The following is a 17,578-nucleotide window of genomic DNA, read 5'->3' as shown; positions in this document are numbered from 1 at the left end:
AAAAGAGAGAGAATGGATAATTAAAAGCAATGTGTTATCATTGCAAAGTACTAAAGGGTGGGTGTGGAAGAGTAGGAGTCAACCAGGTAAAGAGCAGGATGAAAGGTATTCCTGACAGTGGGGCAGCATGAAAAAAGAGTTAGATTATAGGGAAGTACAAATTGTACACTACTGCTAGATTTATTAAGTGTAAGGCAGGAAATGGGAAGAGCTGAAGTTGTACAGATAGGCAGGAGCCAGATAACTGGGGTCTCGACTACAGTGTCAACATATAAACAGAGCAACCACACAGAATCTTTGTGCTCAAAATGTAACTTCTGGTTTCTTGTTACATACTTGGATCTACTTGATTTCAAGATCACAAGATCTTGTGATCTACTTGATTTCAAGATCACAAGATCCATTTCTATATTTAAGGAAAAATCTTTTTGTTGTCTAAAATGACTTTTAGGAAAAAATACTACAGTTATAAGATATATACTATTAGATGGAATAATCATTTGGGGAAAAGACTGAAGGACAAATCATTTAGCAAGAAACTGTCGATCACATAACTGAAAAGAATACGAACACGTAGCCTGGTCCCTTCTAAGCATGTCCACCCCTTGCTCCCCCTAAAAAAAAAAACAAACCCCATTTCAGAGCTTGACAAAGACTTCTGCAGAAGCCAGCAGTACCCTATCATACTACTGCCCCTCTGAAATGGGCATCTTGGTGATGATTAGGTTGGTAGATGAACCAGAAACAAAATCAAGTCTTCAATCTGAAAAAAACAGAAAACATCAAGCATTGCCTCAGGCCTGGTGGTAAACCTATGGGATACACTTTTTAATCAGAAAAGGTAAGATTCCACTTACATCTCGGGCTTTCACATAGAAGGCCTCTTGAAAAGTTGCTTCTAATGAGCCAATAAAAAATACAGGATGGCAGTCACCATATCTATAGGAAAAATTGTGTCTATTAATTAAAATACATTTCAAATTTCACAAGTCTAACCAATGAGTTTTAAGTAAATGTTGGGGCTAATGTCTCTTAAGTATAGACAAAACATTAAAACATTTCTTTAAAGGGTTAGGAATGGGCTTCATTAGTTTTTTGAACTCTTCTTGGCCTATACCGATATATCAGAATACTGGAATTTTAAGTACATCTAGCAAATGGACTTAATGAGTGCTATGAAACCATGCCATTTACAAGTAGCAATTCCTGGTTACCCACTTCCCTAAGATTTTCCTAGTTACAATAGCCTTAACTTTCCATTTTAGTTCATTTATTCTCTAACACAGAGGGAAAAAATGGTTCCTTGCTAAGTTTCCAAATTACATTACATCAGAAAATAGAACTAAAGAGAAATATTGTTTACATGAAAATTTAGGTTTAAATAGTTAAATCTTTTTAAACACCTCTAGGCGAATCTCAAATGCATAGAAAATTTTATATTACACTATTAAAAGAAGAAATGCTAAATGATTCCAAAACAAAAATTAAAAGAAAAAATTCACTTATATCTAAAATTTTTAAATTATTTTTTTATTCAATATTACTTTTAAAAGATTTTGTTTGTCCTAGGATATACTAAAACTTAGTATCCTATGACCTAGTCCTTTTGGAAACATAGTCAAGATATTAAATTAGTAATCCATTTATTATGCTTCTATAAAGATATAGAGATAAGATAAATACATCTCTGAAGTGGCACAGTCTACTAGTTATCTGACTTGAATACTCTGTATTCACCATTAGGACTATATATATTGATAAATGTATCCTTTGAATACTTTAAGAAGAAAGTGAAAACAATCTATGATTAAAGTTGCTCCAGAAAAATCACAGTAGCATTAAAAGAACATCAATTTTATATAGTTAATGTCCTAACCCTACCTTGAAGAAAACTCTGCTGTAAATTGTAATAAGGCATCTCCTTCATTTTCTGCGTTTTCTGGCACTAAAAAACAAACAAAAGAAAAAACAAAAACAAAAAACCAAAACAAATAGACACAAAAAACAAACCACATAACATCTAATCCCACATATAAGAAATATATTTAATCAATAAAGAGGAATTAAATTTTAGTTTCTGTGATACATCTGAGGAGACATTTTAACTCGACATACATTAGAAGATTTCATCAAACCTTAAAAAAGAACCTCAAAAAAATTTCAAGCTCATAAATTTTTGAAAACCAACTGATACAATCCTGCTAGGTGTTGAAAATATGTGCCAGTCATCAATTATGCTTGAAATGACATCTTGTGATTAAATTATATAAAAAGTTCTCAAATTATTCTAAAGATCTTATTAATCAGGAAAATAGTCATTTTATGTAAATATCACATCTATTTCTGCCCATGAATGTCGCCTAATTTCACAGAGTAAATGAGCCATTTATGGACTTATTTTAATAGTCATTTTGTATATAGCACCACTTATGATCTTGTCAGGTGCAAGTGAGGGAGATGGCACATTTAGTTTACTTCTTTCCTTCCAAAGATGGGTACCAGTGAATGGAAAAGTAATATAACTACTGATAAAACTGATATCTCCAATAAGATGTGTGGTGACAAGTACAGTCACAAAAAGTACAGCTATTTTGTTTATCAATTTCTGGGTTTAAAGTAAAGAGACAAACTCATAACTAATTATACATGTGAAACAAAAGTTACATTCCCTTGAGTTTTTAATGAATTTTACTAAAGTATTGGGAATGGTTGGGCTTAAGATCAAAATTCAAGAGGCTCTAGTTCCTATGAATAATGTCTACTTCTTATATTTTCTCTCTCCAAACCTGAAAGTCAGTAAGAGATTTTTAAGTTCATTGTTCCTCATAAGTTTCTGCACTAGGAGGGAGAATTACAATGCTGGACCCAAAGAGCTATTAATACTCACTCATTGGAGATTTCCTCAAGGCAGATGAAGCCATGCCGAATACTTCTCCATCATCCACCCCAAATTCGGAAGCATCTTCAAAGTCATCTCCATCACTATCACTAACCATATGAACATCGGTGCTTTGCTATTTAAGGAAAGTCCTATGATTAGTTTCATACTGACTTTAGGAAATCAAATTCCAAAATATAAATTATGTAATTACAATAGGACATTAGCATTATAAAAGTTTTATTAAATAAGAAGCTATTTGCTAGAGTGAAGCTTAATATTTCTCATTTTAAGGCTTACATATATTTCTAATCTTGCTGTGATATCCCTAGACTAAAGGCTAGAGCCTGAGTGAAAAAGAAGAATGCTTACAAACTCAATGAAGACTGGGATTTTTATCTGTTTTACCCCCAGCCTATGGTATACAATTAGGTGCTCAAGAAATATTCGCTCAATAAATGAAGAAATGGGTACAATCTAAGAGGTCAAAGATAAATAAGCTATACGAGTCTTTCAAAAAGCTCATGGTAGTCTAAACTTTTGGGCAGAAGTAATGGTAGCATTTAAAAATTTGCCTCTTCCCTACTGCAATGGTTCTCAAATTTCTCATTAGTGAAATATGGTACACTATCCCCATGTGTTATTGGAAGATAACATGAAATACACTATATACGAAAGCTCTTTGTAAACTGAAGGCCATTACATATGAGATGTAATAATGATGCTTCAATTCAATAAATATTTACTGAGAATTTACTACATGCTGGGCACTAATAAATATGCTCCGTTTATTTTGTTTTCAGCAACATCCGTTGAGATATAAGGTAGTACAATGAAAAACATCAGTTTCAAAATATGAACTTGGCTCCTGATCTCTAAGTTAGAATGGGATTTCAAAAATACTGAGTTTGAACTGAGTTGTGAATACTGACCAATATTAATGTCTTGGATATGAAGGGGGTCCCAGCAAGGTAACTGGCTAAGTGCCTATCTGTACCACGTTTAATAAATAAAGTCTACAAAGACCATTGAATAAATGAAATTTCTATCTTTCAAAATATGTTGCTATGTACCTAAATTATGAAAATGCATTAAAAGAAACTCAGAATCAAAGACTCATGAAACTTGGCTAGAGGGGATGTTAGAGTTCAGTCAGTCATAGAATCGTAGATTTTAAAGCTGGAAGGGATTTTAAAGATCTCTCACTAACGGTTTTCAAATTTCTTTTCACAGAGTTACCTCCCTCCCCTAGCACCAAGCAAAATATTATGTAAAATTATAGTGCCTACAATAGGTAAAAGTAAGGCCACTCTGGCTGATGTAGAGAGAGAGCAACAAGTAGCCTAATGCTCCTGGCCTTGGCCTTTTCTTCCTCACATCCCTTTGATAGCTGGGGTACCTCTGAAGGCTCTCAGGGCACTACGGAACAATTTTTAAAACTACTAATCTAGTGAGTCTAACAGCTCCAAATAAGGAAGGCAAGATATTTACTCCATATGACTCAGCAGGCTTAGCATTTCCTCCTTGGGCATAACCAAGCATTAATGTCCATAATTGTTAACATTTTCCCTCTTACCTTAAAGACAGTTTTCCCAATGGTTTGAATAGAGAAGGAAATGTACATATACTTACTGGATGAATAAAAATGAATGGTCCTTGCCCTAAGCATCTATCTGCTATTCTGACTATACCACTATTTCTCACAGAAGCCTTGGTTCTACTTGTACTCCTAATGCTACTTTAGTGTTTTGCTTTATAGAGCCAAGACCTCCTCTTGATTTCAGCAATTCAACAGCATAAAAATTCAAAACCCTTTCTCATTTCAAAACAGTGAAGGAGCCTCCCCTTCAAAATAACACATTTACTAGGACTATAACTGTACTTGAATTCCATCTGTTTCAGGTAGGCAAATATCTGGAGCATGAACTTCCCTTGAATTCTTAAATGGGTAAAGGCTCAGGATCTAAAAGGTACACTACACATTCCTTTAGGGTACTTAGCCAGGTTTGCAGGCAAGTGGAAAGAAACAAAAGTCCAGTATGACAAACCTTCTCACATCTTCTGTCAGCTAGGCTATCATCTCAGCCTTCACTTAGTCTTGCCTAGTACTCACCCTCCCTTAAAGAGGCATTAGATTAAGAAGGAGGTTTGGAGGACACAGGGATGAAAAAGAAAGGAACTGTTCTATATATCATCTTTTTTTTCTCATTGCTTTTACCTTACTCCTCCACATCTATCCTCTTTCTTCTAATCCAGCTTTCAGTCAAATAATAGCCCCTTTCCATAATAAGAGGACTAGGACAGTGATTTTAATTTTGTGCCTATGTAATGCATTATTTTGTCTTCACAAAGTACAGAATTCCCAACTCTCTTAAGATCCCAGAAAACAAAATCCTACAACAATAGCATCTTCAAAGGGAGGTATCTAAAAAGCCGATTTTGTTGAAAAAAGTATATTTTGAATATGAATTATTGAAGTATCTGCAAGAATGAGCTACTTAATTATGTATAAGGAACTCCCAATCTCTTTCTTATCAGCCATCTAACAGGTTAGGAAAATCTTTTTCTAAAAAATGAGATAAACAATCTTTTTTCATTAATGTTTGCTGATGAGAATAGATAATCTCTTGGTTCAGTCATGGTTGCTCTAAAATTCTTTGAAACCAGGGAAGCTATTTATTCAAAATTTTTTAAAAAGGTAAAAAAATTAGTGATTCTATTTTGGCTCTCTATTGCATTCATTTATTCCCTTTATCATTTACCATACATTCATAAACCCTACTAAATGCTACATTGCCTGGACTTGAGTGAAAGATATACAGTGTATGTTCTCTCAAGGAATACAATATATATATAGATAATTATAATACCTAACAATAAGTGTTATGACAGGTAAGTTCAGAGGAGAGCACCTAAATTATTGGGAGTGGGAGGAATCAGGGCAAACTTCTTAGAAAAGGTGATAACCAAACTGCTTGAGACAAAAATTTAGAACTCATACATGCATAAGACAAGCTTATAATTGAAGCTGATATTTCTTTCACCAACTACTTACCATGTCAAACAACCAGGTTAAAAGCTTGGGATACAGAGAGAAAACATGGTTCCAAATTTCAAGAAATTCCCATTTTAAAGGAAGCTATATTTAGTTGCAAATATGTCTTTTCCAGTGTGTTAAGAGATACAATAAAAGTATAAGCAAAGACTATTGGAGAATAAAGGAAAGAGTGATTAATTACTTTAGAAGACTGTGCAAGGCCTGACGCAAGTGCTAATATTTAACCCATATCTTTAAAAAAGATATCAGTGTTGTGGAGTGTATGTAATAGAAGATTGGTGGGGAGGGAGTTGTACTCTAGGCAGAGAAAAAACACAAGCAAGAAACTGGATATTTAAAAAATCAATAAAGAATTCCAAAAAACAAACTGAATCATCAGCTCTATGTATGGAAGAGGAATGTGGACTGGCTATAAGGCTAGAAAGTTTTCATGAAACTAGATTGTAGTAGTCCTTAAATTGGTACACTAAGGTATTTGGACTTTACTCTGATGGCAATAGGGAAATCACTAAAGGGTTTTAGGTGGAGGACTGTTCAAGGGAACAATTCTGATGTGTGTGTGTGTGTGTGTGTGTGTTTGTGTGTATCTGCGTGTGCATGTGCACGCATGCGCGTGTGTTTGCAGTGGTTTGGCAGCATATGGCAGATTAGACTTGAAGACATGAGAAGGGATACTTATTTCAATGTTCCAAGTGAAAGAATTTGAGAGCCTATACTTTAGTAGTAGTGGGAATTCAATGAAGGGGACAGACTTAAAATATACTTCAGTAGAACTGATAGGGATTGTTGACCAATTAGATTTGAGGATGAAAAAAATGAAAGAGGCATATGAAACAAAAATTTCTAGTTTGGGTGACTGAGTGGTAGCGAAGGTCAGGTTTGGTGAGGAAGAATACTGAGGCCAGTTCTCAGATAGAATACATTTGAGGAAGCTGTAGGGCATCCAGGTAAAAACATCTAGTAGGCAACTGGAAAAAAAAAATCTTTTTAGGAGCTCAAGAAAGAGACCCAGAAAAGATTTAGATTTCGAAATAATCAACAGATAAATAATAGTAGAGGCTATAGAAATGAATAAGATCATTCAGTTAAAAATTAAAGGAAGAACAGTGATAAGGATAAAAGTTTACAGAATATATATTTCAACTGGTGGAGAAACAGTAAAAGAGATGGAAAGATAACTGTCAAAGATTAGAAAGGCAATTAAGAGGAAGAATCTGAGAAGTAAGGTGTGAGAAAAATCTCAGTGGAGACAAGCAATGTAAACAGATTCAGTAGGATGTGAATTAAGAAAGAGACAGTTATGGCACTATGACAAAAAAAAAACACAGCACAACAAAGAAACCTTGATTTATAATCAAAAGACCTAGTGTTAAAAAAAAAAAAAGACCTAGTGTTGAATACTTTGCCATTCTCTGTATGACTCTGGGCAAGCATCATTGCATCACCACTGTAGAAGGTGACATATTGACCCACAGAGTTGGCTGTGAAAGTGAAAAAAGGTGGCATAGCATGGTATTTTATAAAAACTATTTTCTCCTGTTCCATACTTCTTTTTACTGAAGTATAGTTGATGTACAATATTATATGTTACAGGTGTACAACATAGTGGTTCACAACTTTTAAAGGTTATATTCTATTTATAGTTATTATAAAATATTGCCTATATTCCCTGTGTTGTATAATATATCCTTGTAGCTTTATACATAGTAGTTTGTACCTCTTAATCCCCTACCTCTGTCTTGGCCCTCCCTTCCCTCTTCCCACTGGTAACCCCTAGCTTGTTCTCTATATCTGTGAGTCTGCTTCTTTTTTGTTATATTCAGTAGTTTGTTGTATTTTTTAGATTCCACACATAAGTGATATCATATAGTATTTGTCTTTCTCTGTGTTATTCCATTTAGCATAATACCTTCCAAGGCCATCCATGCTACTGCAAATGGTAAAATTCCATTCCTTTTTATGGCTGAGCAGTATTCCATTGGGCTGGAGAGCTCATCGTGGGGCTCAGAACTTACTCCTGTGGGAGAACCTCTGCAATGTAATTATTCTCCAGTTTGTGAGTCGCCCACCTGGGACTATGGGACTTGGCTATATCATGAGTCTGCCCCTCCTACCCATCTCATTGTAGTTTCTTCTTTATGTCTTTAGTTGGAGGAGATTTTTTCTGGTAGGTTCCAGTCTTCTTCATCGATGGTTATTCTGCAAATAGTTGTGATTCTGGTGTGCTTGTGAGAGAAGGTGAGCTCAGGGTCTTTCTACTCCGTCATCTTAGCCGATCTCCCCAAAACTATTATCTTTCTCTAAAAGTTAAATTCAACTTTAGTCACTCCGTAGAAAGAAGCCACGTTGTAGTGAGTTAAGTAAATAGACAATGAAGAAATAGAGTCAGCCGGTACAGATTACTCTAAGAAGCTTGGCTGTGAAAAAAAGAACAGATGAGCTAACGCTTGAAGGGGAGCTAAGTTTGAAGGAATATATATATATATATATATATATTTAGGATGAGAAGATCTGAACATATTCTTAAGATGAAGAGAAGGAAACAATAGAGAGGGAGAGGATAAAAATGCAAGAGAGAGCCCTTAGCCCTCCCATGTTGTGGGAGAGGCTAGTGGGGGTAGGATCAAGATAATGGGCAGAACATAAAGTCTAATAGCAAACACCTCAACTAATAAATTAGGGTAAAAAATTTGATGCTGACATAAAAATATTCTAATTTGAACAGTCAAAAAGGAAAGGACCATAAAAATCTTGATATATCAGATCAGTTGGGACAAAGAACAGTAGGTCCCTCTATGACTGGAATGAACAGTTTTTGTCTTGGGTTGACAATGAGCATTAATAAGGGTGAGGAGATGGGTTTTGGGGGAGACATGGTAAGTTCAGTTTTATACAGAGTGAATCTGTAGTGGACATTCAGATGGAGATGCTCAGGAGGAACTGGGTTATTATTTAGCTTGTCTGCCTGTGGTGAGTATGTGGCATTGTACCCATTGGCAAACAAGTTAAATACTTGTCTCAACAAGTTTTAAAAACTGAAACACAGATTTTTGGCAACTATCTGCATTCAATTTCATTTTGATAGGTACAAGTTCCTTTACAGAAAGACTGTAAAGACTTTACAGAAAGGCTTTTTCCACAGCCATATTCCCAGCACTTATGCCAGTGTCAGGTGTACAGTAGGTATGTAATCAGAATTTATTGAATGACTACTGATTGAATCTTTTCTGTCATTTAAGCCAAAACCTACGTATCCTTATCTCCTCCCTCTTACTTCTCCCACAGATCCTATCAGTCACCAATCCTACTGATTTTCCCTCCAAAATATATCCTGATCCACTTCCTTCTCTCTTTTTTTAACTAGTGATGTTCTAGTTGAGGGTCTCATTATCTTCTGCCTGTACTAGCACAATAGATTCATATCTGATTTCTCTGTCTCCAGTCTTGCTTCCTTTACATCTAGCCTCTGCATAGCAAAGTGCTTTTCTCTAAAATGTCCATCTGGGAAAATAAAAAAATCATTCCCCACTTAAAAGCCTTCTGTGCCTGCCCAGAGTTCAAGTTCCCAACTTGACATACAAGACCTATTCACCATTGTCTCATCTTTTATCTTGCTTTGTCTTGCACTTTATTTTTATTTTTTTTTACAAAGTTCTTTTTTTTTTTAAGTCTTTATTGAATTTGTTGCAATATTGCTTCTGTTTTTTTTTTTAATGTTTTGGTTTTTTGGCCCAGGGCATGTGGAATCTTAACTCCCTGACCAGGGACTGAACCTGCACCCCCTGCATTGGAAGGCGAAGTCTTAACCACTGGACTGCCAGGGAAGTCCCCTCCCACTTTATTTTGCATGAACAAACTGCACTCATGTCGCCCCATATACTACATTGTATCATGCTATTTCCTCTGAATGGAATACTATTTCCATGTTTCTTCATTTGTCTGACTGTGACTCATTCTTTTAATTCGATTTGGATGTCAACTGCTGTAGTTCCCTCCTCCCCCCGCTCCTTCTTGTTTTTAAAAAATATTCATTCACAGTTATTTATTCTGTGGCTGGTGTATACCAGGCACTTTATTTCATTTTATTTTGCTTTTTATAAATTTATTTATTTCATTTATTTTATTTTTGGCTACATTGGGTCTTCGTTGCTGCACGAGGACTTTCTCTAGTCGTGGTGAGCGGGGGCTACTCTTCTTTGCGGTGCATGGGCTTCTCATTGTGGTGGCTTCTTTTGTTGTAGAGCATGAGCTCTAGGCACGTGGGCTTCAGTAGTTGTGGCACGCGGGCCCAGTAGTTGTGGCTCGCAGACTCTAGAGCGCAGGCTCAGTAGTTGTGGCGCACGGGCTTAGCTGCTCTGCGGCATGTGGGATCTTCCCAGGCCAGGGCTTGAACCCGTGTCCCCTGCATTGGCAGGCATATTATTAAACACTGTGCCGCCAGGGAAGCCCCTCAGGCACTTTACTAGGTGTTAGGGCTACAGAGGTAGATGAGGCAGACAAGTCTTTTGCCTAAAAACATTCTTGAAGGTTATAGAACCCTTCCCCCATACATGTGCTCCCCTAGTATCTTATGCTTATCTCACTTTTCTCATTAGTTATATAATACGAAATTTTCAGTTTATATTCATTTGACTAGCACATAGTTAAGTATTCAATAGACATCTCTGTAACTGAAAATATAAATCAATAGTTTTAACATCAACTGTATTTTAAATTTCTTTTTTTGTTATTCTTGGAATACCCCTCCTGCTCCTCCACTATCAACTGAGGATTGGACGACTCCTAAGGAACCTGGGTCCAGGGGGCCCCTATACTGTCCCACCCAAGCATCCGTGATGCGGAGAGATAGGTACCTAGCTAGGTACCCAGAAATATGGGAAGGTCATTGAAAGGGGACTTAGGAGCAAGGGGAGGATGGGAAGAAAAGAGAAAATATTAAATTGTCATAAGGAAAATGTATTTGCAGGGCTAGAAGGATGTAAGAAACAAAATTTCCCCAGTTAAAGAACACATAACTACAATGCATAAAATTCAAAACCTGAATTTAACTGCTGGTCTCAAGTATCTTCTTCTTAACTCAAGGCTGAAGATAGTCAATGGCAAAATGGTAATTATCTTGAAATACACGAAGTCATATAAGAGAAGGGTTAAAACCAGAAGAAAGAAGCAGAACCACTGGGTGGAAGCTATAAGGTCACAGCTTCCAATTTAATATAAGGTTGATATCAACAGACAGAGATGCTCAACAATGGAACTGGTTGCCTCATGAGGACAGAACCCTGCCATTGGAGATAAAACACAGATACATTTTGAGTGAGCTTCTTTAGCACACAGACTGTGATCCTAATGTTTGGCATGTAGAAGACATTAGAAAAATGTTTAAATGAACGAGGGAGGAATGGATGGGAGAGTGTAAATCAAATAAAAAAATCCCTTCCAGTTTTATAATTCTATGACAACATAAAAACCAAGTCACAGCTTCTTTCCCATTTCTCACCAGTCCCCTGGAGGAAGTGGTATTTACAGTTAGCCAGGGAAGGAAAAATAATGGACTCATCCCAGATAATCAGATTTAAAGATATTCCCAAGGGTGGCTGTTTTAGTTTTGCAAAGCTCCCTAACCCTATTCTACCTTCTTCCATAATTAATCTAAAGTGTATGCCAGCCTCAAAAACGCTAGTCCTCAATACATGGCATTAACTTCTTTCCACTGAAGGGATTGCCCATATAACACATATAATGGTGAGGGTGAAAAAAGGAAATAAAATGAAGTGAAACAGTTAACTGTCATCTCTCAGAGCATAGAATAATTAAGAATTTTGGGTGGAGCTAGTTGGCTCCCTTTTAATGTTAGCAGATTTATCCATTAAAGAGTTGACGCATAACGTACTTTAGTCATTAAAAATATACTCAAGCACTAGAAGGAAATATTTCAATAAATTATTTCTGGCAACTTCTGCCAAGCAATGAAACCCTATCATTTTTCCTTTCATGAGCAATTAGTGAGATAAAGTGCTGGAAAATACAGTGTGGGCTCTTTAAAGGAAATTATCATTTTTAGAGTCTCGAAGGAAACAGTACAGTAGTATTTGTAGTAGGGAGAAAACCTCCCTTCTTTGTGGATTTCCAAAAACCGAGTAGCAAATTATCATTTTCACAGGATGATCATAGACTAGAACTTCACTTATGCAGTCCCTTTTCTCTTTCACATATTTAAGCGATATAAGTACATATTCAGAGGATGGCTGCAGAAGTCCTGTGGCAGCTTCCATAATGAATGTCTAAAATATATAAGTTTAAATAAATATTTTGCAACCATATTTTGCATAGAATGTAAGTGGGAAAAAGGTTTTACTGGACGAGCTCAAGCTTTTGAATACTTGGATCAGGTACTAGCCTAAAAAACACTGGTATAAATAAAGTTTTTTGTACTATTTATTTATGACCTCTGTTGCATGCACTTTTTAAGTCATGATGATGATTTTTCCTAGTACAGAGTAGCAGCTTAATAAATACTTTTAAAACATTTAAACTGTAATGTCCAGGCTCTCTTTCCCATTCCCTTATAACCAAAGTCATGGCTGGACACAGTGCTATTGTAGCCAAGGAAAAGATACTGTCTTTTAATATAGTTCAGACCCACAAAGACACATGCAGGCATATCAAATACAGAAACATGTTCAATCTCCTTGCCCCTCTCTGTTTCTACAGCACCTTGTATGCACTGCCATCACTGCATTTATTACATTATGTCATTATTATTGGTTTACTAATTTATCACCTTTGAGCACCTTGATATAGGTACATTGTTATTCATCTTTGTCACCTAGTATTGAGGACAATGCCTGGCTCATAGAAGGTGATCCAACTCAATGAGTTAAAGGACCTTCAGGATGAATCCTAATAAATGTACTCAACTATATGGTCAGCAGCAAAGAAAATTCCTTTGTTAACCTGACAGTTTTAAGTAAAAATTATTTCAACCAATCCACCCAAATTCTGTCTGTTTGAAACATGAAACTTACAGAACAAGAAGGAGCACATTAGCAATAATCTCACATGGAAAGTTTCTGCCTTTAAGAATTTACTGAGACTTTATTCACGCTACATTAACTTTATCTATTCACTGCTGTGGCAGATAAAAAAGAATAGGAAGTGGGCATGTGAATGGAGGATAGGCCTTCTGTTCAATGAAAAGCAAGCAAACAGGCTTACCTCTTCGGATTGCTCCCGGGTCTGTGCAGGTGAAGATCTTCTTCCCACTGTAAGTCGATGGCACGGATATGAAAGCCCTGATTCAGCAAGACACATCTGCAAAAAGTAGAATCCATCATTTGTAAACAAAATGAAGTCATATTTCACAAAAAAATTTTACTTTTCAGGTATTTTCTATTATTTCTGAAGCAAGATTAGAAAGTTCACTCTAGTAGCCTAGGCATTACATTCAAAGGAAGGCTCTGAAAATTTGAAAATTTTTCCATATACGGATGTTACAACAGCAAGGCTATTTTTCATTAGACAATAGACTGGAGCTCCAGGAAACTGTAACAAGCTTAAAGTAAAGCTAATCATATACACCTCCCCACCCCAGCATGTCTGTTACTTTTCTGATTAGTAGAATAACACCTCTATTTCCCAATTCCCAGGGCAATACTTTATAAATCTATTTTGAAGGGTACTTGGAAGAGTGTTTGTCGAAGACATTTAAAAAAAACAAACACATTTCTATACATGGTAACAATGTCATTTATGCTCTACTCAATATTAATCCACAATTTCAGATCATTATAGCTGATGAGTCTATAATATATGTAAAGCTCCTAGTACAGTACCTGGCACACAGACATTCAGTTTTATTACCATTATGATCTAAAACGCTAACCAAATTTAGCCAAAACAATGAAAGTAATATATATTTATTTCTATTGAATTTTATTTTGGGTCTGATATTAAATATTTTGAGATTTAAATTAAATTTAGGAAAATATGAATGCATGTCACTTTTGTCTGCATAAAAGAATTAAAACAATATTAAATAGCCAAAGGATGGTATTTTTCTTTGGTGTTAGTAAAATGACACACATTTAATGTAATGATGATATACAGTGAAGTTCCTTTTATTCTTATTAGAAATAAAATAGGGTATCCACTAGCACACTGAAAGCATTCGTTGTAACTTTGAGGGAGGTGTGAATTAAATTGATATATGAGGAAACCCAAATCTCTGTAAATTCATAGGGACCAGACACAATAATGGGTCAGTCCTAACTACAATTCAAACGTGTTATAGTTAGGCTAATTATCTGAAGACAAATACTGGAATGGAAAATGCAAATGTCACCTAAATATCCAGGTATTTTCAATCGTGTATGGTATGTGCTGTCGTATAGATTCTACAGATAAAAATCATGTGTTTTTTTATTGTTATCTTTCCTTTAGTCTCATTAGAGGTTTTTGTTTGTTTGCTTTTGCACCTAGATATTTTGGCATTGTACTTTACAAATGCTAAAAGGCCTGATTAGTAAAATAAATAAATAAAAGCAAAACTGCAATGACTGTCATTTCTACTCAATTATATCCATCAAAATAATTGTCATAATTAGCTCAATTTATTTCATTTCAGTACAAATAAAAGCAAAGCTAAGCTGGATAAGAAGCACAGGCAAAATTTCAAGACACGCTGCCTTCATTTTTTCATTTGAAAAAAGTTCTCCTCCCTCACTCTGAAATCCTCTGGTAATGAAATAGTAATGATGGTAAATGTCACTGACAATCAGAAGCAGTGTAGTGTAATGGAAAGAGAACTGGAAGAGCCAGAAAAATCTCAATTTAAGTACCACCTAGCTTCCTGATCTTGGAAAAGTCATTTCTCTGTTCTAAGCTAGAGTTCCCTCTTCTATTGATTGAGGTGAGTAATCCCTGCCCTAACTACCTCAATGGACTTTTGAAAGGGTTAAAAAGAATAAAGTAAGAAAAGATGGCTTTGAAACTATACTGAAATAGGCAGAAGAGCTGTTATCACTCCAATGGTCATTATTTTTAGGACCTGGCGAAGAGGAATGGTGATTAACTTCCACTGTCACTACCTTTGCATACAGAGCAATCGTAAATTAAAAGAGGACATATTTTAGGAGGAGCTGGAGGAAGGCGCTCACTAAAAGTACATGGTACTACAAATGGGCTGGCTCTTTAATGGGCTTGTCTCCACAGTTATCAATATTAACCTTCCCCATAGCTACTAAAATTCCTGAAGATAAGAGGACAGTGGCCAGCACTTTCTCCTTAGTCCATAGCTGAACAAGTAGGCCTCACTCTACACTGAGGAAATTAAAGGGTCAAGAATTTCTATGTGCCCGGCATTGATTAAATATAAGGCATAGTGTCTGTTTTAAGGGAACAGATATACCAGTCAGGGAGACAAGAGATACACATAGGAACAGAGACAGAAAAAGGAATCCAAATGAGGCAAGCTGGGATTATATCACAGTCTCAGTAGAGCTGGGGACCCCTTGGAAGGGACAATAGTTACTTAGAGAGTGATTTCAAGAAGTTAGGGCTACAGTAAAGGTTTGCTGGGACTCATGACCAAAGCTGTAACAGATGTGAAGTCAGAAGGTGGAGGTTCCAGGCTGGCTAAAGCACTCAACGACAATGGGCAAAATCACTTAGAATTTCTGTACTTCAGTTTTCTTACTTAGAAAATGGTGTATTACAATTGTTCTATTTCTCTCACAGAGTTGGTATGAAGATCCAATAAGATAATGTATGTGAAATCAAATGGTTATGTAATTGTAAATAACCAATATTATTATCATTGGAGTATTTATTTTGCAAGAAATTAGAAAAAGAAATTTCTAGGTTTGTTTGACTAGAAATTTGCAGGTTTGTTTGACGTTATAGTTGAAAATTTACATTTAGATTTACATACATCATATTAGTTAATTAACCTCTATATAATGGTAATCTTTCAATCACAAGATTGCTTTAACCTACTTTTTCACTAACCTCTTCCAATCCTTAAGTGTCCAGAAGATTATACCCCTAGGTGTGCGGCAAGTATGTAGAATTAAACAGTAAAATAAAGGAATCTTGACTTTATCCTATATTGAATTTTTGAACCCATTTTGAATCTCTGCATCTGCCATGATGGGAAGTCAGAGAATTAAGTCTAATATAATATAGCCAGAAAAAAACTGAATAAAGAGTTGAAAATAGATTTTGAAATGAGTCACAGTCCTTCACTGTACTAGGTTAAAGCAGTTTTTCCCCAGAAAGTAACACTGTGAGTTATATTCTTTCGTTAACTACTTGAACTTGCATACTTAAACACATTGGTGGGGTGGAAAAATTTGTAAACTGGTAATCTCTAGGAACAGAAATACTCAATAAAGGCTTTCTATATAAAGAACAATGATCCCTATTTGAGCAAATGTCATAAATTAAGCTTGAAATTATACTGGAAATAAACACAGATCTTGGCTATGTAATGAATGAGAATACAGATAATATTTGTAACTGAAAAGTGGAGAGGACAAAAAAACCTGTAAGTCTAGCTTAACACTGTAGAAGGTTCTATGAGGGCAAGAACGGGGCCTGTCTAGTTCTCTCCTAAGCTTATCATTAAGAAAATTGTTAACAATCCCTACAGTTGAGTGAAAAAAGAAAAATATCTCTGAGATTAAAATAAATGGCTCTAATGTACATGGAAATCAGATATGAGTATTATAAAACCTAAAAAATATAAATTGTAGGAGAGACACAGAATCAAAGAAATTCCATAAGACACTTATATACCTAAAATACCAAAATATAAGATTAAGTCTTATCTAAAATTCTTTCTCCGAAAACGTTGCCTTATATTTGTGTTTACAAAGGTTCTCATATTACAGAGTGCTCCCTCAAATAGTTTAATTTTAACTACAATAGACTGTTTGGGAAAAACAAATTAGCCTGAAATAACCCTTCCCCTCTCCTGTCAATGATGCTTCAGGTGCTTACAGAGCTCATCTGTCAGAATTGGTTAATAAAGGAGACAAGGATATTTAACACCAATTTCATGATTATTCTTAGAGGTATAATCTCACAACTGCAAGTGTTGGAAGTCCTTATAAATAAGCCTTTAAAAGATATTTTGGAAAATGTCTTGGGAAGATAATGAATATACACCTATAAGACAGGTGAAACTAAACAAATAAAAAACAAAAAAACCATCGCTGCCCTAATGATACATAATAGAGATAGTATTAGACCAGTACTTTCTCACAGGGTTGGGATAAGCCTGAGCTAATATGTGTAAAGCATTAAGAACAATGCCTAGCCCACAGCAGATGCTCAACAAACGCTCTTTTTGTTATTCTGTGAATGAGTACTTGTGGCTTGGGATAAAATGACCAGTGAGAACATAACACTGATTCAAAATAATGCTAAATTAATGAATTAATATGACAAGTATACTACATTAACACAAAAAGCTTATATATTTTAAACTGTTCAACAAACTCCTCTTTACAAAAATAAGCGATTTTACGGTATTTACATTTTAAAAATAAGACCACATTTTTAAACATGATAGCCACTGTAGGCAAGAATTCAAGCTGATTCTTCTTGTCAGCTGATGACTGAAAGTGTAACAGGGAAGAACA

At 35.4% G+C, this 17,578-nt stretch overlaps 1 protein-coding gene across 3 annotated transcripts in view; it reads right to left on the bottom strand.

Annotated features, from left to right (window-relative positions):
• Window positions 1-17,578, bottom strand: part of FAF1 (Fas associated factor 1) — a 490,154-nt gene that overhangs the window by 121,335 nt on the left and 351,241 nt on the right. For all 3 annotated transcript variants that reach the window (XM_049700116.1, XM_033435552.2, XM_012534460.3), the window contains 4 exons: window positions 13,152-13,247; window positions 2,888-3,014; window positions 1,882-1,945; window positions 858-939 (listed from right to left, as the gene is read on the bottom strand). In XM_049700116.1, the coding sequence (XP_049556073.1) occupies window positions 858-939; window positions 1,882-1,945; window positions 2,888-3,014; window positions 13,152-13,247 (369 nt within the window). The remainder of the gene's footprint in view (window positions 1-857; window positions 940-1,881; window positions 1,946-2,887; window positions 3,015-13,151; window positions 13,248-17,578) is intronic.

This window comes from Orcinus orca, chromosome 1 (assembly GCF_937001465.1).
Source record: "Orcinus orca chromosome 1, mOrcOrc1.1, whole genome shotgun sequence".
NCBI lineage: Eukaryota > Metazoa > Chordata > Mammalia > Artiodactyla > Delphinidae > Orcinus > Orcinus orca.
The sequence above is the reverse complement of the archived record's forward strand: the minus strand, read 5'-3'. Positions and strand labels throughout refer to the sequence as shown.